Below are 24,123 nucleotides of genomic sequence, written 5' to 3' on the forward strand. Positions count from 1 at the left end.
GCGGTGCTGGCCCCCCTCTGGCAGGAACAAGGTGTCCTTTCTGCCGCATCTCACGCTCCAGAAGAGGACTCGGCCACGGCCCGGTGCTGCCCTGCCAGACGAGGAGGCCTTGTGCCCGTGCCCCTCCTCACAGCTCGCACCATTCCCTGGCACCCCCAGGAACCCAACGAAAACGAAGCTGCAGGCAGGTTAACACCCAGTACCCGGCTCCCCTAGGAAACAAAACCAGGCCAGGCAATCACCTGCCAGGACAGCTTGTTCTAGCAGGGACGCGATGGCTGCAAAACATTTAGAAAACCACTTAAACCTGATTTAAAAACAGCTGAGCCAGCTTTTCAACCTGAGAGGACGTGCAGACTGCTTCTCAAGGCTCTGCAAAATTAGAAAAAAAATCAACTTTACATGGGTTACGCACAGGAAAGCCGTGAAGATGCCTGTGGCTCCCCAGGGAGATCTTTAGGAAGGCCACAAGTGACAGCCCAGCGCCAGGCCGTGCCTGAGCCCAGCTGTTAGGGTGCTGTGCTGTGCTTGTGGCACTGCGAAACTAGAGCCGAGCCCTGGACTCTGTTCTAGCAACGTTTCCTCCAGATATTGCTTCAAACAGTATTTGTTAAGGCTGCTCAGAGTTAATGATTTGGGATCTCTAGTTTTCATGTAAGAAGTTTCCCAGTGTTTCGTGCACACGGTAAATACCAGCCCTAAGCCCTGCCGCTTCTCACAAGGGCTCTGGTTTCAAAATAACTCTTCTGTTGCTCAAGAAAAAAGACTGTCTTTGTTTTCCTATTATTTGAGATAATTGTAAATGAATGCTTATCGGCTACAGATTACACAAGCCCAGCAGTGTATGGAGGACCATTAAAAAATTAGCCATGTTCGCAACTTTACGTACATGCAGTGGTCTGGCTGGCTTTGAAGCCCCAGCTCACAGAGTCCCCTCAGACACACAGGGCCTGTTATTTTTAGGCTGGCCGGGAGCAGTCAGGCAGCTCGTACAGGAAGATAGCTCAATTTGATTTGGTTTTGAAACTTAGATCTCAAAGCCCTGTAGCTTGCAAGACAAAGACAAGAAAATGAAGTGAGCAAAGCTGTTGCCTCCAAGGGCATTCAGGCGCAAAAAAATACAGCATTCTTGCCTACAAAAGTTCCCTCTAATCCTCCAAGTATTCAGTCCTCCTCCTCCTTCCATTGAATCCTGCAAAAAGGAGGCAGCAAGTCCTTTGCCAGGAGCAGGCACGGGGCTCACCAGCACAGCAGCACAGCCCTGCTGCCCTTCCCAGCCCATCCTGCCAGACCCCTGCCAGCAGGGGCAGCCGAGGACTCCGCATTTCTGTTTCCTGAGCGCCTTCCATCCAGTCAGTCCTGAAAAAATCCTGACTGCTTTGGGGCAGGAGTGGGTGTGGATGCTCCTGCAGCTCCTCCAGATCTTCCGCTGCCTCTTCTCCCTGTGCCCGGCTGCTGCTGCGACGCAGACCCAGCTGCTGGTGATTTCATGTGGAGTATCACCACCGATGCTAACTCCCCTTCTTCTGGGTTGCTCCTTCGGCATTACCTGGACGCACACGGCCAGGAAGGAGAAAAACCAAAACAGAGCCCTCTGCGTGTGAGCTGAACTGTGCTCAGGGCGGCTGACCCAGGCAGTGCTCGGGCTTCTGCAAGCAATTAACCAGCAGGCAGGGGAAAGAAAACGGAAAGGAGACGATTCAAATGCAAATATAGCTGCGAAGAAAGAGTCAAATTTAAGCTGTTTGCCTAAGGCCAGGCTTCATCTCAGCCCACTGCTAGGGGCAGCTTTGTCAGCAGGAGCAACAGGCAGCCTGAGCCCCACAGCTTTCCTGAAATGCAGCACTGCAAGCTGGGCATCGCGTGGGGCTCGCCTGGCAAAAAGCAGCGGTGCCAGGCAGGTGGGCTCCTCTTGAAGCCTTCAGCTCCTGGATGTCACTGGGGAATTGGAGCTGCTGCCTCCAAAAACAACAAACCTTTTGGCTGGGAAAGCTATGAGACAGCAAGGTGGTGGCAGAGGGTATACCACGGGTCCTGGCCTTTTGGAGCTCGAGCCTCAGTCCCTAGGGACCCAGAAGGCAGAGCTGTGCTAACCTGTGTGTGCCTGTGACAACCTGACCGCCACGCTGCGCTGCCGCTCACCCGGCTTTCCCAGCACGGGGCAGGCAAAGACCCTGCATGGGAAGCTGCTCCCTCCTTCCCTCCCTCCCTTTGTGGATGTGTGTTGGGCCGTGCTTTGCTCCACCAGCTCCTTCCCATGGGCAAAATGGCCTCGCGCTGGGGCAGCTACGCCCAGCTCGTGCCATTCTCGCATCCTCCCACCCCGACGGCTTCTCTTCCAGCTGCGCCTCCGCGCTGGCTGAAAGGGCACTATTCAGAGGCCCACTCTGCCTGGGCGAGGGAACACAACAGCTGTTTCACCGGGAGGTCACGACAAAACATTGAGTGTCCCAAGAAATGCCCCTTTCATCGGCTCGCGCGGCCGGCTTGGAAGGGTTTGTTTAGCCTCATTGTCAGAGCCGGCAGGCGCAGCTGCCCACGCCCCGCTTCCTCGGCCGGGCAGGGGGCGAGCGGGGCAGGAAAAGCCTCAAACGGCCCAAAAAGAAAAAGTTGAGTCGGTCTCTCCTTTCTGCACGGCTTTTTGTGAGCGAAAGGCCAAAGGGAAGCGAAAATACCACACGGCGGGGATGCCAAGCACCGGGGGTTTAGCGCTGCGGCCGCACAGCCCTGCAATTTCTTCCTGCGGTCAGCAGATTACTGGAAATCTGGCATTCAGGACAGCGGCGAGGAAAGGCGAGCCCGATCCAGCGATCTCAGGTCAGCCCGTTCACAGGACTCCACCGTCTCATTTCAGTCTCCCCGGATGCTCAGGGCAGCAGCCCGTAAGAGCAGGACAAAACAAGGAACTTCCCGGCCCGGCTGAAAAGCTAGTTTATAATTAGATTGAGTCACTTTTTCCACTCCTTCAAATTCAGAGCTCGTTACTAAGCGTGCGCTGAAAATGCCAAATTCCCCGACTTTGTTTTGCTGCAGGAAAAAGATAAGCAGCCCCCTCAGCCCCCCAACAGAGATCTTATCAGCTCATCTTATCTCCCCGATTGCAGCACCGTGGCAGAGCAAAGCCTTGCCCAAGAAGCCCTTTGCCTGGACCTGTTCCAGGCGCTGCCATTTCTCCCAGCACACTCCCTGTAAATAGCTGCTGTTGCTGTGCCTTTTAGTTGGGCAAAGTCTAAGAAAACCGAGGACCCTGGGAGCGAGATGAAGCCCAACCAGCTCAGCGCACGGAGCCTTTTAGGATGCCCAGCTTGGCCACACAGCCCCTCGGGACCGTTCGCTTATCCCCCACTCTTGGAGAAATACCAGTGCTAAAATTCACATGCAGTTAAAAATCTTTGAAATAAGGAACACTGCAGGAGAAAAAACAAAACAAAACAAAACAAAACAGTATTTTGTGCTTCTCCTCCATAAAACTCAGCGTGCCCTGGTATTTCAAGGCTGGCTTCTGACGCCTGGCCCCTTGCCCAGGTCGCCGCCTCGGAGCAGGGGCTGGCATCGTGCACAGCACCCACAGCACAGCTCAGCGTTAGGGCGCCTGCAACTCGAGCTCCACGGATCCTGTCCATAAAAGAACCACCCTCAGAAAGCCAGGCTCCTGTCTGGAGAGCAAGGCTCCTTTTTGAGCAGGCGATGCTCTCGCTGCCCCCAGAACCCACGGCACGGCTGCACCACGAGCAGCAGCTCCCTGATTTACTCCCGCAGCTCTCACCTCTTGGCCACCAGCTGCCTTTGCAAGGAGCAGCAGCTTGTGGGGAGCCCCACTAAGTGTTTTTTCACTCGTCTTCCCAACAAAGCCCTGGGGAGGTCGTGCACATCACAGCCCCGAACTAGGGAGCCAGGACCAGGAAGACTCAGCTGTGCTCACCTGGAAACTTCTCCTTAGCATCAGCCAAGGAGCAGATCTGCTACTTGGGACCTGTCCCAGGCCTGAATCATCACCCTTCCTCGTCACCAGCCAGGTGAGGAGTATTAGGGAGTATTTAGAGGAATATTAGGGAGTATTTAGGGTGGGCAGGTGCTAACGGGATACAACAGCCTCCTGCCAGCACCTGCAGCCTCCTTTCCTTCCATTCTGCCTTGGAGCCACTCAAGCAAGGCGTTTCACAAAGGTGACACGTGCCCGTGGGCCACGACACCCCTGGACTGCCAGGAGAGGGCCAGGTGGCATCTATACTTCCCCAGGGGAAGGTGCAGCACGCTGTTCACACAGCAAGTGTGCTCCCTGCTGGGTCTGCTGACCGCTGTTAGGGATGCACAGGGGATAAGGAGTCACCAAAATGTCGTATTTTAGGTGCACGCCTTGGGGCTGCACTTCACAGGGAGATCTGGGTGCCCTGCCTGGTGTTTCTGGGGAGGCACACGGAGCCCAGATGTCAGAAATGCTGCCTCTGGCTCACAGCTCGGCATCAGAAAACCTCTCCCAGACGTGGCGATGTCCGATGCTTTCGACAACAGTTCCCACTCCAGCCAGATCAACTCCTGGAAGCCGGGGTGGAGGCGGTCACCACACGAATGCCCTCCTTGGTATGGCTTTTCTTTGGTGGGCCAAGCCCAGTGTCGGTATTCCTGCTCTGGGTGGGAATCATCCTGGGGGCAACGGGAGCAGCGGGATGTGCTTGCTCAAAGAGCCAGTCCCCAACTCTGCAAAGGTGCTGCTCGCCTCGCCTTGACTCTCTGTACTGTCACTGAGCAATGGGAGGCTTAGATTTTCATGCAGGAAAAATGGGACAAAAAGCGGAGTGTCAGACCTCAGAGAGACCAGGATCGGCAACGCCAAGTCGAAGACTGCCTCCCCTGCCTACTGCACTCTTCTGGGATATCTCACGCACTGGAAGCGGAAAAAAACCTACAGACTTGGGTGCTTCAGCTGATCATGAGATGTCTGAGCTGAAGTAAGGCAGACGTGGAAAAGCACACAATTATAGGACAGGTTATTTACAGCAAAGAAAAGGAAGTTTTGATGCCTTTACACAAGGCTCTGGTAAAATTGCACCTGGGGTATTTTGTGTAGCACCGGTCACGCAACCACAAGAAAAATAAACTCAAGCTGGAAGAGGTGCAGAAGACAGCTAGACAGCTGCAAGGATGAGGAGAGGGGAAAAAAAAGCTTATTTTTATGGGGAAAGACTAAAGAGATTGGCTTGTTTAACCTAATAAAATCAAGACAGGAATATGCCTGTCACTTATAAATACATAAGGGAAGTAAATATTATGAAGGTGGAGAGAGATTTGAGCTAAAGGGCAGCTCGTCTAAATATTTCTAGCCATCTCTAAATTTAGGCTTAGAAGCTGCATTTTTAATCAGAACAACCAAATTCTGGAGCAGCCTTCAAATGGAAGCAAGAGGAACAGGAAATCCGGCTGGGTTTAGGCCCGGGTGCGATGAACCCTGCAGCAAGGGCACGCAGCTGAGCACGCCTGCCCCGACGGCTGCGGGGTGCAGCAGGTCAGGCCCTGCAGAGCCTTCGTGGGGATGGGATGTGGGGATCCAGGATGCTTCCTGACACCGGGCAGCAGCCTCGCTGCAGGGCACAGCCGAAATCAGGAGCTGGAAGACCCAGGGGGCTGCAGGCAGCACCCCTCACACCCAGGCACTGGTGGTTTCTCCTCTCCAGCCCCACAAAGCAGTGCTGGCAGCTGGCTCTGAAATTCAGTAACTCCCAAACTAGTTAGCAGGTTGGGCCTTTTTTTTTTTCCTCCCCATTTCCCTACATGTCCACCTTTGCGTTTTGCTGAGCTGCGGAGCGCACTGGGATGAGCTTGCTTTTGTGCTTAGCCATAAAACCTCGCCTGTCCTTGGCAGGGAAGCACACGGCTGCTCCCAGGAGCACGTACCTGATTGCACAGAGCCCACACATCTGTGCAGGAGCGCGCCCTGCGAGGCACTCCTCCCAGGCACTCCTCCGCAGCGCTGCGAATGCCTGGCATTGTTTCCATCCCACAACCAAGTTTGCAGAGAAAACTATTTTGTCTACGGGACGGGTCGGCTGGAATCTGCTAACGAGCAGGGAGAGGATCTGAGAAGCAGCTTCAAGGCACTCCCCACCGTGGTATGGAGCGATAATCAGTGGGGATGACTGAGAAACGAAGCAATCACACCTTCCATGGGAGCTCCTGGAAGTTTGGGGACACCGACTGTCAGTTTTTTTCTTTGTGTATCTCATTTAAAGTTTCTTAGAAATGTAAGGAGACCGAGTATTGGCAAGCACACCTCCCTTAGATCCAGATGCGTTATCTTTTCACCGGTCTGGCTGAAAAATACAAGGCAGCCTGCGAAAGAGAGCCGAGCAGCTTGCCCTGAAGCTTGATGGTAAAACAAAAAAGGCACCCCATGCTCCGGAATTGCCTACGCAGCTCTCAGTAGCCAGGAGTCAAATCCCCAAGGGAAAGGTCGGCGACGCTTGGCAGCCAACGCAGCTTTCGCTGCAAGGGAGAGACCTTCCAGATGCACCAGCTAGACGAGGCCAGCACCGCTGCCCTAGAGCCTGCCTCACTTCTAAAATCAATTTCAAGGCGGGCAGATGCGACGTGCATTCAGGCAAGCCCATGTACAAGCGTGGAAATCGCTCCCAGCCTTTGCTGAACTGCACCCAGCCAGCAACTGCTCCTCCGGCCCTGCTTGGGCACAGCCCGTGCTGCTCCTCAAGCACCTGTTGCTGTTAGCAAACGCCTCGACAGCGCAGTGCTGGAAGCATTGTCTGAAGCTGTGGGGTTGACGTAACGTACCACGGAGTTCTCCTGCAGCTGCTGGAACTATCAGAGACAACTGCTGTGCCAGGAAAAGGAAGCAGAGGAAGCTGTGGTGTTTAAGCAAGCACTGAAAATGTCTTCTTGCTGTCAAAGTAGCCATTAGACAACACCGAAACAAGCCACGGATACGAAACTCCAAAGCAAAGGTCTCATTTCTGGAGCACGTTACCTTGACAGCTCCCTCAGAAGTCTGGGGGGATTCACAGCTAAGGATAAAGCTCCCTTGGTCCTGGCAGCAGGCGTAGGGCCCAGGGGCAGAGCAGCCCTGAGCCCCTCTTTTGCTCCTAAAGATTCACGTTGCAGACTCTGCTCCCTCCAGAGCAGCTGGCTGGCACGCAGCGTGCCACCAAAGGGCACTCTGCACTCCAAAAGCAGCCACGCACCCCTCCGTGAAACATCCCAGCCTCTGCTCTGCGACCAGCCCGTCCCACCTCCATCTCCTCTGCTCCCAGGGCTCTCCCCCCACCTCCCCTTTCCCCAGGATCTGACTCCCTGTCGGGCGCTTTCTGCTGGTTTTCTGCCTACCACCGGCACATCGTGGTCCTGGCGCCGTCACTGCAGCTGGCGAGATGACAGATCTGGATGGAGATGACTGCACGACAGCACGCAGAGCTCAAACAAACCTGCCTTCAAGGAGAAGCCAGCGTGTCAGGCTGCCTCCCCACTCGCTCTTCTCCATCTCCCTCTGATCTGCTGAGACGCACCAGAAGGTTGGCTTTTTATAGCATTGCCCAAAAATGGATTTTTAAAAATATTTTTCAAGTCTGCTCCCTGAAAAAATATGTCTAAGACTGGAAGGTGATTTTCAGTTTTCTTTTCAAAACATAGAGTCTTCTGAACTCTCCACCCAAGCAGGCAGAGGCTGAGACGACAACTTCTCAGCACCCTTCCAGAAAAGGACTAAAGATCAATGAACGTGTGCTTGGCAGCGTGTCTGTCTGCCTCCGGGCTATTCTGACACTTCCTTGCCCTCAGGGCTGCTTCCAGAGCTCAGTTTTTGGGTGCCTGCGGTGCCAGAACCTCGAGGGCAAGTCAGATAAAAAGAAAGGCTCTCGTCTTTCCCAGGAGGACCTAGGGACAAGGTCAGGAGAGACTGTGGCGAACACAGTCCAGAGCCCTGCTCGCAGCACACGGTCTGTTTGTCTAACAATATTTTGTTACCATAGCACAGCAAGCTCCCCGAGTGTCAGGGCAGTCCCAGGGAATTTGTGGCTGCCCTGATCCCGAGGCAACACCTCAGGGACGTGCCCATCATCCCAAGGGCTGAGAACTGCACCATTTAAGCACAGCCAACAAACCTGAGCAGTTGTCCCCGAAGAGAGGCGTTTCCTCTCTGCCTTACTGTAGAGAAAAGAAACTTTACAATGAGGTAAGAAAAATGATTAAAAAAAAAAAAAAAAAAGCAATACTTCTTTTTCACAGCAGTGCCTGTGACCCCCCTGTTGGTGGGGTGATTAGCGCCACTCCTGCAAGAACAGAACTGAAAGCGAGCCTTGGGGAACGCCATTTCTCACCTGGACCACCTCTCCATTGGAAGCAATTAAATCTGTGGGGATGGAGACTCTGAAGAAGCGGCCCACCACGGCGGAGCTGTCCGGGATGCCCACCACGGCCGGCACAGTCTCTCGGAGGTCCGAGAGCACCGAGTGCATGGAGGCCTCCAGCTGGTTTTCCCAGTCCCGCACCACTTCTGCCGGCTCGCTGGGCCAGTGGCAGTGAGCCGAGGCCGCCAGCAGCAGCACGGGGAGCAAAGTCCTCCCCAGGACAGGGGGCTGCAGCACGCATCCGACAGTCATTGTGCCCGGCGGCTCTGCTCTGGGGACGGCGCTCAGCCAGGAGGGGCCGCGGGGCTCTGCAGGCACGGCAGCGCAGGCAGGGTCTGCCCCTCCTTCACAGCAGCCTCATCCTAGGGATCCTGGGAACCTGGTTAAAGAAAGGAAACCAAATCAGCACGGTAATTAGGGTAGCCCAGGCAGCCAGCTGATCCACGCAGACCTCCTCGCGGTGGACAGAGGGCTTCCTGCCTCACCACCCTCTTCGTTTCAGCTTTGGGATTTAATTTTAAGAGCTACTGCTACCAGTGAAGGCAGCAGGAGCTTCCCAGCTCTTTTTCTGACATACAGCATCACTGGAGAAATAAATAAGGTCCTTCTGCTTTCCCATACACACAGCCCTGCTGCTCCTGGAGCCGCAGCACCCTGAGGCAGCCATGGGGAAGGAGGCGGCCTTGCCCAGCGAGCTGAAGTCAGGCTGGGGCACAGGATTCACATGCTCACCATGCAGCGTGAAGCCCCCTGGAAACCTCTGATACCCAACACACGACAGATGCTCCTGCTCCTCTGACCCATGCCCTCGGTTTTCCAGCCAGGCCTGCTCTCAGGTCCAGACTTTGGTATTAGTCGGGGTGTTCAGGCTTTGTTTTTGGGGTCAGCAACACCCACCCCAAAACCAGACCCAAGCAAGCCACGCACGCTTAGCGCCAGAGAGCACAAGGGCCTTGGCTCCCCGGGGCCAGGCACTCACACGTCTTCAACCAACCCTTTCCCTCTGGGCTAAGGGAAGCAGCTCTGTCCTCCTAGAGCAAACCCAGTCCCCATCCCGACCACAAAGGGCAAATCCCCGTGGCTCCCAGCCCGCCGAGCTCGTGTTTCTGAGTTTGCCTCTTGCAAGGGCGTGTGAACAGGGTTGCGAGCTGCCCTAGTGGGTAAAGCTCCCATTTGGCAGGCTCCGGGCCCAAGCAGCTAAGGAACTAAGCTGAAAGGCACCACTGATCCTCTGCGGGGCTCTGAGGGTGACGCAGAGCTTGTGCTATTCTGGACAGCAGCAAGTCCTCGGGCTCCGAGGCTGCCTCAGAGTTCCTCATCCCTGAAGCCTATCAGGATTAAGTCTCCTCCGTACCCAAACCTAAAAGTGTTTGAGGAGAACATCACGGCAGCACAGCCTCCTCCTGCACAACACCCGAAAAAGAGCACAAAGAGGACCTGCCTTCCGCTTCCCAAAGCCTGGGCTATGGGCACTGCAACAGTGGCACCTTGTCCATGGGCTACACCTCTCCCGCAGCCTGCTCGTTGGAAAATCCTGCTGGGGAGGGACTGAAAGCAGCCCGTACAGCAAGTACGGGCAGGACCGAAGGCTCACGGCCAGGGGAGGAAGGCGGCAGCGGTGGCTGAAGAATGTGGCTGCTGCGGAGCCGAGATGCTATCAGCGCGGAAACGTCGCTGCCCCGCACGGCCACGCGAAGCCTCCGCTCCCGAGCGGAGGAGAAATGCTGCGTGCCAGCAGAGAGCCAGACACCCGGCGTGCAGCCACACGGGGCTGCGGAGGCACCTGGAGAGGTTTGGCACCACGTCCCGAGGGCAGTGCCAGCCCCTGGCGCACCGCGGCCACGGCGGAACCGCGCGCGAGCACGGCGCAGCCCTGTGTTGTTCAGCCAAGTGACGTGATCTGCCCCAGGGCGCTTCTGCTGCATGGGTAGGAGTATTTGGGCAGAAAGGAGCCGGCTCCTGATCTCTGTGGCAAGCACGAGAGGAAAATGAAGTCATCGCCCCGCTGCAGAAAGAATTATTGGAGCAGGCAACAAGCGCTGCCTGGCTGATCCGCGCCCCTCGGCCAAGCAATTCGGGCACTGGCCGTGAAGATTTAGCCTGACACTTGCAGGTCGCACAGACCGGGTTTCATTTTAGGAACCTACAGAAGAACAGCCACAGGAGGCAGAAGCAAAGCGCACAGGAGCTACAGGAGGAATTCAGTAGCCACTCTTGAAAGAAAAACCAGGAGAACCAAGACAAAATGACACCAGCAGGAGAGCCTCTCACCCTCACAGCTCCACCTCACCCCACCACCAGCAGAACAGAAGCGGTGCCAGGCTCACTGTGCGGGCTGGGGCTGAGAGGCAGCGCACGCCAGGCCCAGAGAGCCAGGACAAGGCACCCAGCCACAGCACTGAGGTCCATGGGGAACACTGCTTCAGGACGGGATGACTCCTGTGACACAAGGCTCGTGTCCAGCAGCTGGCACTCTGCTCAGCCAGGCCGGCAGCCGGGAGAGCTGTGAGTCCAGATGCAAGCGCAGAACATGGAGCAAATGCTCCATGAGACCGGGACAAGTACTGGTGGGGACCCGCGTGGCACCTCTGGGAAGTTCAAGAGCCCAAAGCCTTCCACACGGTACTACCCTGGGCAGACTCACTTGTTTGAGACATCTCTGTCATAGGTGGAAAAAGTCGGCTCTTGGGATCATCTTCCAGAGAGTGAATAGAGCTGGAGCTCTTGGAGATCAGAAATGCCAGCGCTCAGCAGAGGTTACCATTTCACACAAGCTCAAGGGCCAAAAATCACATACAGGTAGCGCTCTGCAGTGGTCTCTGCTGCTGATCTATGGAAAGCCTCAGGCTGTCGGGCTCCCTGTCAGCGTACAGGGCAAGGTTAGCCCACCCCAGCTCCTCCACGCGGCCGAGTGCTCCCTCTCCCAGCAGGATGTGTGCTGCCCAGTTTCACAGAACACAAAGGTTCAGGTTAGTCCTGAATTTCAGGATGTTTAGTTCTGTCTGATCTTCTGAAAGAACCGAGTTTCTCTTTATCCTCCTGCTCCTGTGAGAGCTCTTTCGGTCTCAACTTTGAACCTCCAAAACGTTGGATTGAACATCAAAGTCAGCACCAACATCTGCCCCAGCCTGGCGCACGTGCCAGCGTTGGTGCCTGAGCCCCGCTGCCAAATCCCCGGCCCAGGCGCAGAGCCGGGCCTGCTCCGTGCTGTTGATACGATAGCAAGCTTGATATGATGCTGACTTGTCAAGACAACGCCGGAGCTTGCTCCTTCTCCAGGCACCTCCGAGGCCCACCGGCGTGCCGAGGACACGCACTACTTCATCACTCAGGCACGCAGAAGCGAGCAGACAGCGGGTCGGGCTGAGAGGAGGAGCGAGAGCAGGGCAGAGCAGCCACACACCTCGGGGACCTCGCCTTCTGCCTGCTGTGGAGCCGGGGTCAGCATCCTGGCAATCACTCGTCCTTGTGGCCAGTTATCCCCCTGCTCCAGCAAGAGCCAGTGCAAGCAATCCCAGTCCAGCGGCGTCTAATCCGAGTGCCCACGTACGCGGTCGCATCAGGGGCTGTGCCATTAATCACTGCCAGCATCTCAGCGCCGCTGAGCCCAGCGCACAGACAGCCCGGGTAGCTGCCTTGCCGTGCTCTGCTCCAGATCAGAAGGTATTTAGGAGAGCGAGGAGGAATCCCACTTACCTCAGCTGCTTATCTAACAGCATCCCCGGCACGGGCAGCACCGGCCGAGCGGCCCCTCTCTCAGGAGAGGAACTCAGACCCGACTGAAGGGAGCCCGGAGCACCTCCCCAAGCCCGAGCTCTTGTCTTTGCACAGATCTCTCCTGCATGTTTCCACAGGAGGATCTCCGGGCAAGCCCCATCGGCGGCCGCGGGGCTGCGTGTCGAGGCAGCGAGCAGGGGGATGATGAAACCCAGAGCCACCGGCCAGGCCCACGAGAGGGCACGGGGCTGGGTGTGCACACAGCAGGTGCTGGGGGCTGCTGCTGGCGGAGCCGAGGAGGGGTTTGGGGAGGGGGCAGGAGGGCCACGGAGGCAGCACCGCGGGACCAAGTGGCTCAGGGCCACATTTATGCTTACGCTCGCAGAATGTGACCCAGGCTTTGCCAGCTTCAGCCAGCGCTGCGCCCAGGGTGAGTTACGGGAGGGGACACGCAGGAAGGCAGCTGCTTGGGGACATCTGCCATGCACAGGAGGAGCCAACAGCTGGGGCAAGGCAGCAGGCAAAGCCGGGGACGGGACATCACCCTCGGTGTCCCACAAAGCCACAACGAAGTCAAGCAGAGCTGACCAGACACCTGCAGGAGGGCGGCTGCACTCCAAGAGCAGACACCTCTCCAAAAGATAAGCTCGTCTGCACGTTTTGGGCTCAGAGCTGAAATAGCAGCTGTCCTGCACGGCTGTGACCCGAGCAGAACAAAACCACGGGAACTGCCTGCAAACTGTCACTAGCTCCCTGCCTCAAGTCACACGTGCCACCACCAGCTTCCGAAAGCTTGCAGGGCAGGCAGTCACAGCGACTGACACCTCAAAGCAGTTCTTATTCTGCTAGAGTAAGCGCCGAGATGTTTAACTTCCCCATAGCTAAGAGGAAGGCTTCCTGCTGCCCGTCATTACCTTCTGTTTGAGAGCAGACCTGTGCCGCCAGGAAGGAACCACGCACACGGACCTGACCTCACCAGAAGATCCCATGGACACCTCCCAGCCTTTAAACCCCGCTCACGGGGCCCCTGAAAGCCCACGCGTGCTGCTTGTCGTGTGTTTAAGCAGTGCCTCAAAGCCAGGGAGCGCCCACAGCACCTGCTGCCACACCAGACCCGCAGCAGTGACCAGCAGCAGCAGATTTCAGCTGGGCCAGACTCCTTACTCGCTGCTGGGAGCTTGAGCAGCCCCAGTCGATGCCTTCCTCCCACTTCGTTATTCCCAGACAGACAACTCAGATCCTATCTCCAAGTGCGTTCGGTTAAAAGGAAGCTCAGATATTATCTGCCCAAATATTTCGGAGGCCTCCGAGATCATTTTTCCCCTGCGATTAGGAACGCTGCAGTCAGAAGTGCCATTTTCCTGGCTGCTGGCAGCGCACAGACAAATTAGGATAAAAACATCCAGCAACAAGTAGAAGGAGGGAGCTCCAAATACCACCCGAGGACAGCTCCACTGCGCTGCCCCCGCAACAAGCACCGCTCCCGACCTCAGGAGAAGGGCACTGGGGATCACCAGAGGTACGGGATGGATCCCGCACGAGGAACAGCCGCATTGCCCGGGGGGAACCGGGGCTGGGAGCAAGGGGCCAGACCCGAACCGGGCTTGATGGCACGCACTGTGCCCTCGCCAGCAGCTTGGGAAGCTGTGACCGTGATGAATGCTAAATCCCACGTGGGTTAGGAAGAAGGGAGGGAGGGGACAGCTCTATGGAGGGAAGCGTTACCGAGGCACCGCTGCTGGCTCAAGAAGCACTTCGTGACAGACACCAGGACAGCACTCGGGGCGAGGACGACTTGCATTCCTCTCTGGGTATCTTCTCCTGCTGTAATTGGAAAGGGCACACAGGCTAAATATACAGCTGTGACAGGGCAGAGCAAAGGGCCGTTCTTTCTTAAGGGCATTCGGTTTAACCCGTCTTTGACTTTACTCGGGTTTCCACTGCGCAGCCAGCCCCTCAGAAGTGTACGAGTACCTCCTGATTTGGCCTGGAAGGAGCTAAAGAGTATAAAAATCCTCATATTGTGTGTTTAAGGGAATGCAAGTGAAAGCTAGTACCAAAATCCACAGGAAACTAAACCACAGTAGTTAAAAAAAAAAAAAGTTTGGGGTTAAGAGCTCTTTATGCACAACAGCCATAAAAATGCATATTTTGAAGAGAAGCACGACAGGCATGTATACATACGTGCATATGAATGCTTTATCCGTTTCCAAGATTTGGTAAAGAAAAAAAAGGAAGAACTCAAGACAGCAAGATAAAGCAAGTATTTTCACTCCGGATTTCTCTTCTGTAAGGGAAGCTCCACAACTCCAAGCAAATTGAGCAAACTGAAACAAGGCAGCGGCGCTACAGGGGGCATTTCAGCAGAAACCATCCCGCAGGGGCAGGAGGCAGAGCCCGGGCAGGAGAAGCAGCCAGAGGAGCTGGGATCAAAGCTGTGCCCTGGGAAAGCAGAGCAGTTTGCATCAGGCCAGTGCCAGAGCCACCGCTCCGGCAGCAGCCCGCTCCCCGTGGCACCGTGCCGGGATCCCAGGGGCACCGATTGCTGGGAGGAGGTGGGGTTGGAGCACGGCACAGGAGGTTATTTCCACTCAGGTGTAATTCAGGGCTCTCTAGAAACGGCTTATGTGGGCCTCCAACTAGTTTACAGGTGAAAGCTGATTTTTCTTTTAAAACTGATCTGGGTTTTGTAACCAAAAGACAAGTCCTCGAGGGCAATACAACGAGCCCAGGCTGCCTTTCCCTTCCTGAGGCTGTCCCCCAGCCATCCCCACCCAAGGCACAAACCATTTCTGGCAAACTAAACTTAGTTTCAAGGCCTGTCTGAGGAAGCGTTTAGAGGATGCTCTGGGAGCTGCAGTCGGGAAGCACACCAGAGCTACCTGAGCCAGGCAAAAGCACACACCAGCAGGATGCTTGCTAAACGCACGGACTTCAAGGCATTAGAGTATGAGAGTGCATGTCTCACCGGGCAGATTTTTTCCCAGCTAGCACCAAAGGGAACACACGAGAGCAGCTGGTGTGACAGTCACCACGGTGTGTCCTGTCTCTCGGTGTCCTTCACCATCCACCAGTTGTTTTGGATCTAATTCACAGCAGCTAACGACCTTTAACAGAGGTTACCAGCTATGAGGGGCACAGATTTTTATCTAGGGTGCTCTTTGTGAAGTCAGTTTACACCAACGCACCATCATTCCTTCCACCCCATGCTCCAAAAAGGACAAAACCCTTCACGAGCCCAAAACAGCGCTTGAAAAATCCCAGCTGAAACCCAGAGAAATCCTTCCTTCCTAAGCTGCTCTGCTGCGCTTCGCAGGAGATGTTCCCCTCAGATGGAGTTATGAGCGCCAAAACAAATGAGGCTAAAAAGATTTGCATCTCTTGCCTGATTTCTTAATTGAATTAAAGGCTGAGCAGCCCCCCTTATGAGGCTTCAGAGAATCAACACGGAAGAGAAGCGATGAATATCCTAATCAGAGATGAAGCTTCCACTGGACGTTTTCTCTTATTAAGTACTAAAGAGCCTACATGGAAAAGAGAAAGGCCCCGGGGGCTAAGCTCTCTTGTCCAGCGAGGCAAGAAATCTCACTGCAGCTTCTCCTGGCTCGGCCCTCTGACCACATTACACGCGGGGAGAGACACGGAGAGGAGTGAGAGGTCAGCTTAGGTGCATCCTTCTAGCCAAGGACACTCGCCCATCCTCCTGGCCACCCTACTCTTTTATACCAAAAAGCACAAAGGCCCCTTCTTGCAAATTAGTGAGCAGAAGCTATTAGTGGGGTGAGGGAGACGGGCAGGGCAGTGCTGCAAAATCTTCCTTGACTTCCTGAGGCTTCAGCCCTGGCGGCACCCCTGAGCCAGGTCTGGGGGCTTGCAGCAGGCTGGCTGCCGAGACCCTGGTGCACATTTTGGCCACGCAGTGACACAGCAGAGTGGGTTTTAATTATCATTATTACTGTACATCACCAGAACAGCCCTGTGCACCATGAAGTGCAGTCAGGCTTCCCCAGGACACGTGGGCACAGCAGCCACCAGGCTTTGCTAATGGTACCGAGGCAGGCGCCCGAGCACACGGGAGCACCCGGGAGCGGGCAGCTTGCAGGGGCGAAGGAGCACGCCTGCCTATCCTAGCACGAGGAACAAAGCCCCCCAGTCTGCAGGCACCAAAACCCCTCCTGAGAAGAGAGAACCTCGCTGAGGTTTCATATTCATCAAAACATCGTTTTGCTGAATGGGCTGACGGACAGGCGGCCACATTCCAGGGGTTTATCATCAACTTCTGGGTATTCCACGGAATTCCTCAGATAATGAAATATTTCGAGAGGGTCCTTGGGGGGTGTTTTTTAAGCAACGTAATCTCCCACAGGCTGAGGTCACAGCACCAGGCGAGGGCTGGAAGGCAAAGCTCGAGTCCCCTCCACGCCAGGAGCCTGACTGCCGGGCACAAACCCTGCTGCTGGAGGGACATAAAGCAGGAGCAGCTGATATTAGGTGGACACGTGGAGCACGGCAAGCCACGCCAGCAAAAAGAGTTTTCAGCACTTCAGTGACATCTGCAGCATCATTTATATCCTCTGTGGCAGTGTAACTAAGGGCTAGCACATTCTGTTTAGAAACATCGCGCTGCTCCATCAGTTTCGGCACCCCACCCTGCAACCTCAAGCCAAGGCATTAAGATGTAACTTCATGGAGTTGCTCGGCCCTGATTTATTACTCAGCTAGCAAGACTGCCTCAGCTCCTCATTTAACTACATTTACCAGCGAGCCATTTATGCAGAGCAGCCAGGGCACCAGCCGCGGACTCGTAACTTTCGATGCTCCTCATGAAAACCGTTCTACACACTGCTCGGCACAACGCGGTGCGAGCCAACTTAACCAGCAGGCACAACGTGGAAAAGCTGCAAAATGAAGCAGCGCTGCTCCCAGGCCACAGAGGCAGAGAGAGCTGCTGCAGGAGGAATTAACTCCCTGAAGGCCTTCACAGAAACCTCTCCAGTCCACGCCAGCAGGTCCAAAAGCTGCAGACCGAAGGCACAGGCTCACAGGACCTGGCTTAGCAGCTCCAGCCCTTTCTCAGCTGCTCCTGTGCAGGAGGAGTGATTTAAATGAAAACAGCAGAGATTAGCACCTTAAAGAAAAGGAGACACTAAGTCTGCATCACCTTCATGCAGCATTAATGCCACTTGCAGCTCTATTTGCTCATTTGTTTACCTGCACTCTGCAATTCAGAAATACCCCTGGCTGCTTTCGCTGCGGCTGCCCGGGACTGGGGGAGCCCTCCAGCAGGGAGCTCCGGCTGCCCTCCACACCCTGCTCTGGTATTGGGAAGTCAAGAGCCAAATTAAATTATTTCAAGGCCGGACCGCTCGCCCAGCCCCTCTGTGAGAAGTACCGGAGGGATTTAGGTGTCTTTTTAAACACCCCCAACCCGCCCCATCCGCACATCCCGCTGCTGCCAGCGCCCAGACCTCACAGGCCAGAAAGGCCAAAGGGCTGCACAAGAGACAGGCTTTCCTTGCCAGAGGAAAGCCTGGTTTTAAAGCAATTTCTGACAAATTCCAGCTTCAATCAAGTCCAAGCTTTCATTTGGCAGCACATACACTTAGTGTGCTGTCCTGCAGAGCCCGACGGATACCTGAGAAAACAGGAGCAGGCCGACGTGCCCAGCCACCAGACAAGCTGCTTAAAGCAGGGACCCAAGGTGAAGGCAGAGAGCTTGCAGGAAAAAGGGGAGGCAGAGACAGCAGCAGCAAGAACAAGAGAAGGAAAGGGAATGTTTTTTCTCCTCTCAGGAGCCAGAGTCCTCACGGAGCAGGAGATCTGCACCTGACAGCAGGCTGCCAGGTTCTGCCACTGCAGAAAATCCGATCCTTTCTCCCCGCTGCCCAGATCTACCCATTATGGGTGGGAAATGAGATTTGCACATTTTTTTTGAGAAGAAACGAACTGTGCTGTATTTCAAATTGCATTTGTCTTATCTCGAGTTGCGACTGCAGCTTTTGTTCGGACCCCAGGGACGGCAGCTCCCCGTGTGACGCGGCAGCTGGCTGCAGGGGACCCGGCACGGGCTCAGGTCAGCACAAGGATGGGAAAAGGGCAACAGAGAGGGCAACAGCTGTGTCCTCGTCCTGACCCGAGCAGATTAAAACACGGATTTAAGATGCGGAGAGAAAAAAATTGAATGAGACAACGGGACAGATCATGTGCTGCCTTCCTTCCCAGCGTAAAGCAGGGAAGTGAATCACGGGGTAACTCACCTGCTCAGGCTGCAGGAATCCCAGGAATGGGGGCAAAGTCATTAAAGCACCAGTGTTTGCCCTGGGAAAACAGAGTTGGATGCCATTCTGAGGAAACGAGGAGAATTAAACCTGCACTCACCTGTGTTTTTTTACCAGCTCGTGCCTCTGCAAGCCAAGCACTGACTTTTCTGGCTCACCATATGAGCTTTAGATACCCCAAAACCCCTCTGCCCTCCACACCTGCGTTCCTCAGCCACATCAGGCATACCGAGGCTCTCATCCTTCGCAAAGGCAGCGCCTCTGTGCCCTGCCTCCATCCCTCCCAGCAGAGCCCTTCCCCAGGCTGAGGGACCCCATTACCAAAACGATGCCCAAATCCCAGTAATTCTCTTCAGAGGGCACCCTGTCCCCAGCGCACCGCACACCCTGCTCCTCACTGCTCACACCTCCCCGTTCCTAGGGCTTACAACCACATAAAGCCGAAAAACTTCCCAGAAAAACTCGACGGCTCACTGCTGTCACACGGCACAGGTAAACACAAACAGTTTAGAGAACATAAGGGCGGCACGAAGAGATGCTCAAGCACCACAGGAAAAAACGCAGCCTTGGAGCTGCCGAGAGGCTGTTAAGCTCTGGAGGTGCGTGCAGCCTGCCTTCATTTTATAATGCTGCAGCAGATGCGGGGAAACAATTAAACTGCTTATCGCAGTATGGCCCATTCAGCTTCCAGAGCAGAGAGCAATTCCAATCCCCAGGTGGCAAACACAGCAATTAGGTACCCAATTACCTGCACCAAAGCTTCTCTTTGCTTATGTTATCTCACTTCAGTGGTTATATAGCAGTTCCTTGGCTTGCTGTCACGAAAAGACTGAGGGTTCAGGGAAGACCTGTAAGGTCCCAGGAGGTCTGGCCAGGCCTGCAGGACCACGCCGAGCCACGTGGACGATGCAGAACAACCCAGTTCTGACTTCCCAGTCATTCAGCGTGACTGGTTGCAAAGCCTGGCCACGATTTCTACTTCTTCACCTGGAAGGAGTATAGACTCAGCAAAATAATCAAAACTAAGGAATAGTTTATAGGGCGGCCAGGATGAGCCTCCAGCTTCCCCAAAGCCCACCTCCAAAGAGGGAATCAGGACTGGTACTCGAGCCTTTTCTGGGTTTAATACAGAAAAATGTGTTCTAGCAGCTTAGCCCACATTTTAAAAGCAGAGAAAATGACCCAGCTTACCAGCTGCAGTCCCCACACACTCCTGCCCCTGACCAGGGCAGGACACCACCGTGCTCTGCCCACACCACAGCCTGGCCAGGACGCCCTGACCGGCAGCGTGAGGGTTTTGGGTAAGGCAGGCGATGGTTTCGGGTAAGGCAGCTCGTTCCCAGCCCCCCCAAGCACGCTGCTCTCCCAGCCCCACAGCCCCTTCCTGCTGGACAGGCCAGACCCCCACTCACCTACCTGGTGCTTTCCAAGGAGAGGCACAGAACAGAGCAGGAAAATGCTACAGGAGTTAGTAAGTGCTATAAAGACTGAGAAAGATGCAGTTTGGGGACTTCTTGTCCCCAACAAGCTCACTTGTCCTCCAAAGGCCTCCAGCACCCTTCTGCAGCAAAGCGCAGAGCAAACAAAACCACATTACTGAGCTGAGGCGCCCTGCACACACACAAAAGAGGAAAAGGTTCGTGGCAGATAGCAGCAGAGCCTCCCGCAGCGGGGCAGCAGCGGAAGCCAGGCTGCCCCTCAGCGCCTCAGAACCTCACTGCCACCGGGCAGCTTGCTCCTTACCGTAGGCTGAGCCTAACACCACGCTCTCTCCAACCCTCGCAGCGATGTATGCCGCTGCTGCGGGTAACGCAAACAGCCCTTAGCACATCGAGGTTGCAAATAATGAATTAGAAATCAGAATACCTGAGTTAAGGCTGCCTCGGGGCTGGCCACGGCAAGCCCCGCAGTGCTCTGCCGCTTCCAACTTTCTCTCCTCTCTCTGTTGCAGGCAGAAGCTCCTCACCGTGAGCAAGCCGAAACTGGAGGAGACAGGAGCCTGCTCCTGGTCCCCACCTCGGCCACCGCCCAGTGGATAGCATCTTAACGTCCAGAGAGTGCTGGGAGGCATCCAGATGCCTGCATCTTGATAAGATAGGGGCGGTTTTTGCTGGGATGGCCTCACCCCTTGCAACAGAAGGGCAGCCCCAGCGCAGAGCTGGGGGCACAAATGCTCAATGCCAGCAGTTAAGGCTGCCTTGTTCCCTCAAACACCCGGGACTTAAGGTGCTTCTCCCTTTAATTCCTGGAAATGGCTGAGCTGTTGGTGCTGAAAACCTGAAAACCAGCCTGGGGCAGACACGCAGCATGGGAAATTCCAGGGCTAGCAATTAAGTTCAAGAGTTAAACGCGACTCCAGCGCCAGGCAAGCTCTGCAGCAGGTGGTTTGACCAGCACCACTCGCTGCTTTCCTGCTGAGGAAAAGCTCCTGCAGCTGCTAAAGCAAGCTGCCCCTTGCTAAAGCATAGCCCAGAGCCTTCGCAGCAACGCCCAGGGTTTTAGATCGATTCCAGATCAAACAAAAATAATTTGGGGAATTCCTGAGATAAGGAGCTCAGGCCAAGTCACAGCAGATTCCCAGTTGCAAAAGGACTTTTGAGCAGCCTGGGTGCGTGCTGCCCAGTCGTGTCTCTGTGCCGTGCCCCTTCCCAAAGCCTTTCCTGGCAGTCCCTCCTGGGAGCAGCTCCCGGGGAGCCTTTCTCACCGCCTCGCATCCCGCTGAGGTAGCGGTGCAAACGGCAGCGCTGCTCAGATTGCTGCCTGTGCTCCAGGACCTGAACTGCCTTAAAAACCGGAGCAGGACCTCCCGAACACAAACCCTGCTCAGGCAAGGCGCTGCTATCTGAACAGAGTTTGAAGATGACATTTTGCTCTTTAAAAGTTCAGTTTCCACGACCTTTATTCTGTGCCACCGCACTGGTCTCCCCCTTATCCCTGCTTTTATGTGGGGAAGCCATTTCGTCCTTACACTGCTCTTCCACGAAAACAAGAAACAATCTGAAAAAGAACTGATAAGGCGGCTCAGGGCAGATGTGCCTTCGGTTTTTAAACATATCAGCGCTCTAAATCAGCAGCATTCCTGTGAACCTCACAGAAGCACCAGCTTTCAAGGATACCAAGTCACTGAGACTGGAGAGGGACGCAGCAGCATTATCCAGGCGGGCTGAAGCAGCCTAGCAAAACACAGGGAGTCACGTAAGGAGAGGTCTAATCACATCGCCTCCCAGGCTGTGGCTTATTCTGGGGTTTCCAAGAACCAAGGCACAGAAGCGGAGGGGATCCGAAGCGCTCGGATAACACGCATTCTGCCACGGGCACGTCAGCCAGAATGAAAGCTTAGAGGATGGGAAAAACATCCGTAATGTCATTTGTGACAGCAGGTTTGTTCTGCTTGTAACACACACTGCCAGCACGCGGGGCAAAGCGGCTTAGAGATCAACAGATAAAGGCTTTTCACCATTCAGCCTGTTATTTCATGTAAATCAGGCTGTCCTGCTGCTGAGAGACATCTCCCTATCGAGCGCAGGGTGCTCAGCAAGCAGGAGCAGCGACTGCAGGGAAACAAGTTGAGGAAGTACTCACGCCGTGCCCGAATCCCTTCGCAGCACCCCACGAGGCTCTGCCCTCTCTACCAGTGCAGTTCTGCAGCCCGCTGTGATCTTCTCACTTGCCAACACAGGTAACCCCCTGGAAGCATCGCTGCCCCAAAATAGTGATTTTTTTTATCCACAGAAACGCCTGCAGGCTCCTCGGAGGGATGAAGCCGCGTTGTGAAGAGCAACAGTGCAGCAAATTCAATTAACTTGAGCCAGCCTTCGCCTTCGGTGACGTGGCAGCAGGATCCCACGCGCCCGTCCCCAGCACGGGGCACGGTACCACGAGGCTGCTGCCACCTCGCCGCGTGTCCCGAGGGTCCCGGCCCCAGCGGGGAGCCCTGCAGGGCTGGGGCAGCCCAGAGCACGCCGTGCCCCAGCAAAAACCCCCCAGCCGCCCCCAGCAATGGCTGGAGGGGTTGGTATGGCCCCAGCTGGAGGGGAACAGGAGCTCTTTAGAGGAATGAGCCGCTGTCAGTCCGCTGTGATTGATCCATGCATCTGCCGGTCCCCACCTGCTGCTCGCATTCCTGGCATTTCTTCCTGCAGCGTTTTCTCTCCGAGGAGGGACCTGCCACTTATCAACTGCTGCAGAGGAGATTAGAAGGAAGAGAAACAGGGCCCCGGTTTCAACAAAACCAAGAGATTGCAGGCCCTGAGCGTGCCAGAGAGTTTTTCTTGTATCAGATGGGACAACCTGCTGAGGGGTGGGCTCAGGGAGCCCCCGCGGCCAGCTGGAGGGCAGGCAGGGGAGCCGGGTGCTCCCCCCGGGTCACTCCTGCTGCCACCAAGTGCCACCAGATGAAGCAGGGGGGGGTCAGGGAAGTGTCTCTCCCCTCCAGCCACTCACCCCAAAGTCATTTTCTATCCTGGCCAAGCACAAAGGGGCGCTGGGCATGAGACCAGGCCGAAGGCTTGGCGGCGCAGCGCTGACGGGCAGGGACAGCCGGCGGCTGGGGGCGGCTGCGGGGCCTTGGCCAGGCCGAGGAATCACCTCACAGGCATCCCGGGGATGGAAGGGCAGCAGTCCAGCTCTGGTTTCCAGCCCCGGGCACAGGCTGGAGGTTTCTCCTTCCCTTCCCCTCCTCCTGAACACGGCCCAGTGAATAAAGTGTGACGGAGGGGAAGGGCGGCCCGCCTGCTCCCAGGGGAGGCAAGGCAGCTCCCACGGCACAGCAAACCAACCCAGCACCTCACAGCTCTCCTAGGTGTCCGAAATCCGACCTCCCCATCGAACTTGAGCAGAATTAGCTGGTAGGACCACCACCACCGCAGCACATGCCCCTGCTGCAGGCAGACCAGCCAGGCCCTGCCTTGTTCTCATGGCCTTCAGACCCCAGAGGGAACGCACACGAGCTCTGAGGCCTCCCAGGCTCACACAGACGGCCCCCAGCCAGCCCCCAGGCGCTCTCTGGCCATGGTTCCCCACATTACCAGGTTTATTTCCACAAAAAAGCCAAAGCCAGCCTCCGTGGAGGGGTGGGAGCTGAGCCAGGTGAGCAGCACACGATGAGCTGCCCACCAGGGGCAGCTGCCCTCCAGCTTTATGGCTCTTGGAGGAAATTTAAGCCGGCGCTTTCTGTGAGTTAACTGTCCATAAAACCAGCTTGTTTTCTCAGTGCACCAGAAGGTCAGGAAAGGGCAAATTAAGGAAATTTCCCCTAAAATCATCCCCCATGCAATCCAGATGTCTGAGCAGCCTTTGTCCCGGACAGCACAATACCCGATGGCCTCCAGGCCACCCCCAGCGCCATTCACCCCAGTCCTGGCGAGGCTGCTTGCTCTGCGGGAGTGACAAACACCTCGATTTCAGCTCCTTCCAGGCCTGGAAGCTGCAAGCAGTGAGGTGGTTATGGAAACTTTCCCCCAGCCTTTCGGGCTTCCTTTTCCTGTAGATAAAAACGCACTTGCCAGGTTCCCAGTTTGGGAGGAAACCAGGAAAGGTGTATGGGGAAAGCGGGCAGAGGTCAGTGCAGCAAGCCTGGGAAATACCGCAGGGGAAAAGCTCTGAAAAACCCATGGAAATGTTTTGGAAGAGTCAAAAACAGTTTGGGAAACTCACCCTGCCCAGCAGCACAGCTCTTCCAGGGATATTTCAAGCATTACTACAGTTGCATTCCAGTCCCTGAGTATATTTTCTATAAATAAGTATTTTAAGTCACTTTGTTTCAAAATTTATTCTAT

At 55.5% G+C, this 24,123-nt stretch overlaps 1 protein-coding gene across 3 annotated transcripts in view; it reads right to left on the reverse strand.

Annotated features, from left to right (window-relative positions):
- Positions 1 to 24,123, reverse strand: part of DAG1 (dystroglycan 1) — a 37,310-nt gene that overhangs the window by 3,968 nt on the left and 9,219 nt on the right. For 2 of the 3 annotated variants that reach the window (XM_032193934.1, XM_032193935.1), the window contains exon 2: positions 8,322 to 8,730. In XM_032193934.1, the coding sequence (XP_032049825.1) occupies positions 8,322 to 8,603 (282 nt within the window). In that variant the 5' untranslated portion in view covers positions 8,604 to 8,730. Of the gene's footprint in view, positions 1 to 8,321; positions 8,731 to 21,928; positions 21,944 to 24,123 lie in introns of those variants that run through there. The other variant, XM_032193936.1, reaches the window with a different exon arrangement.

This window comes from Aythya fuligula, chromosome 10, assembly GCF_009819795.1.
Source record: "Aythya fuligula isolate bAytFul2 chromosome 10, bAytFul2.pri, whole genome shotgun sequence".
NCBI classification, from domain to species: Eukaryota; Metazoa; Chordata; class Aves; order Anseriformes; family Anatidae; genus Aythya; species Aythya fuligula.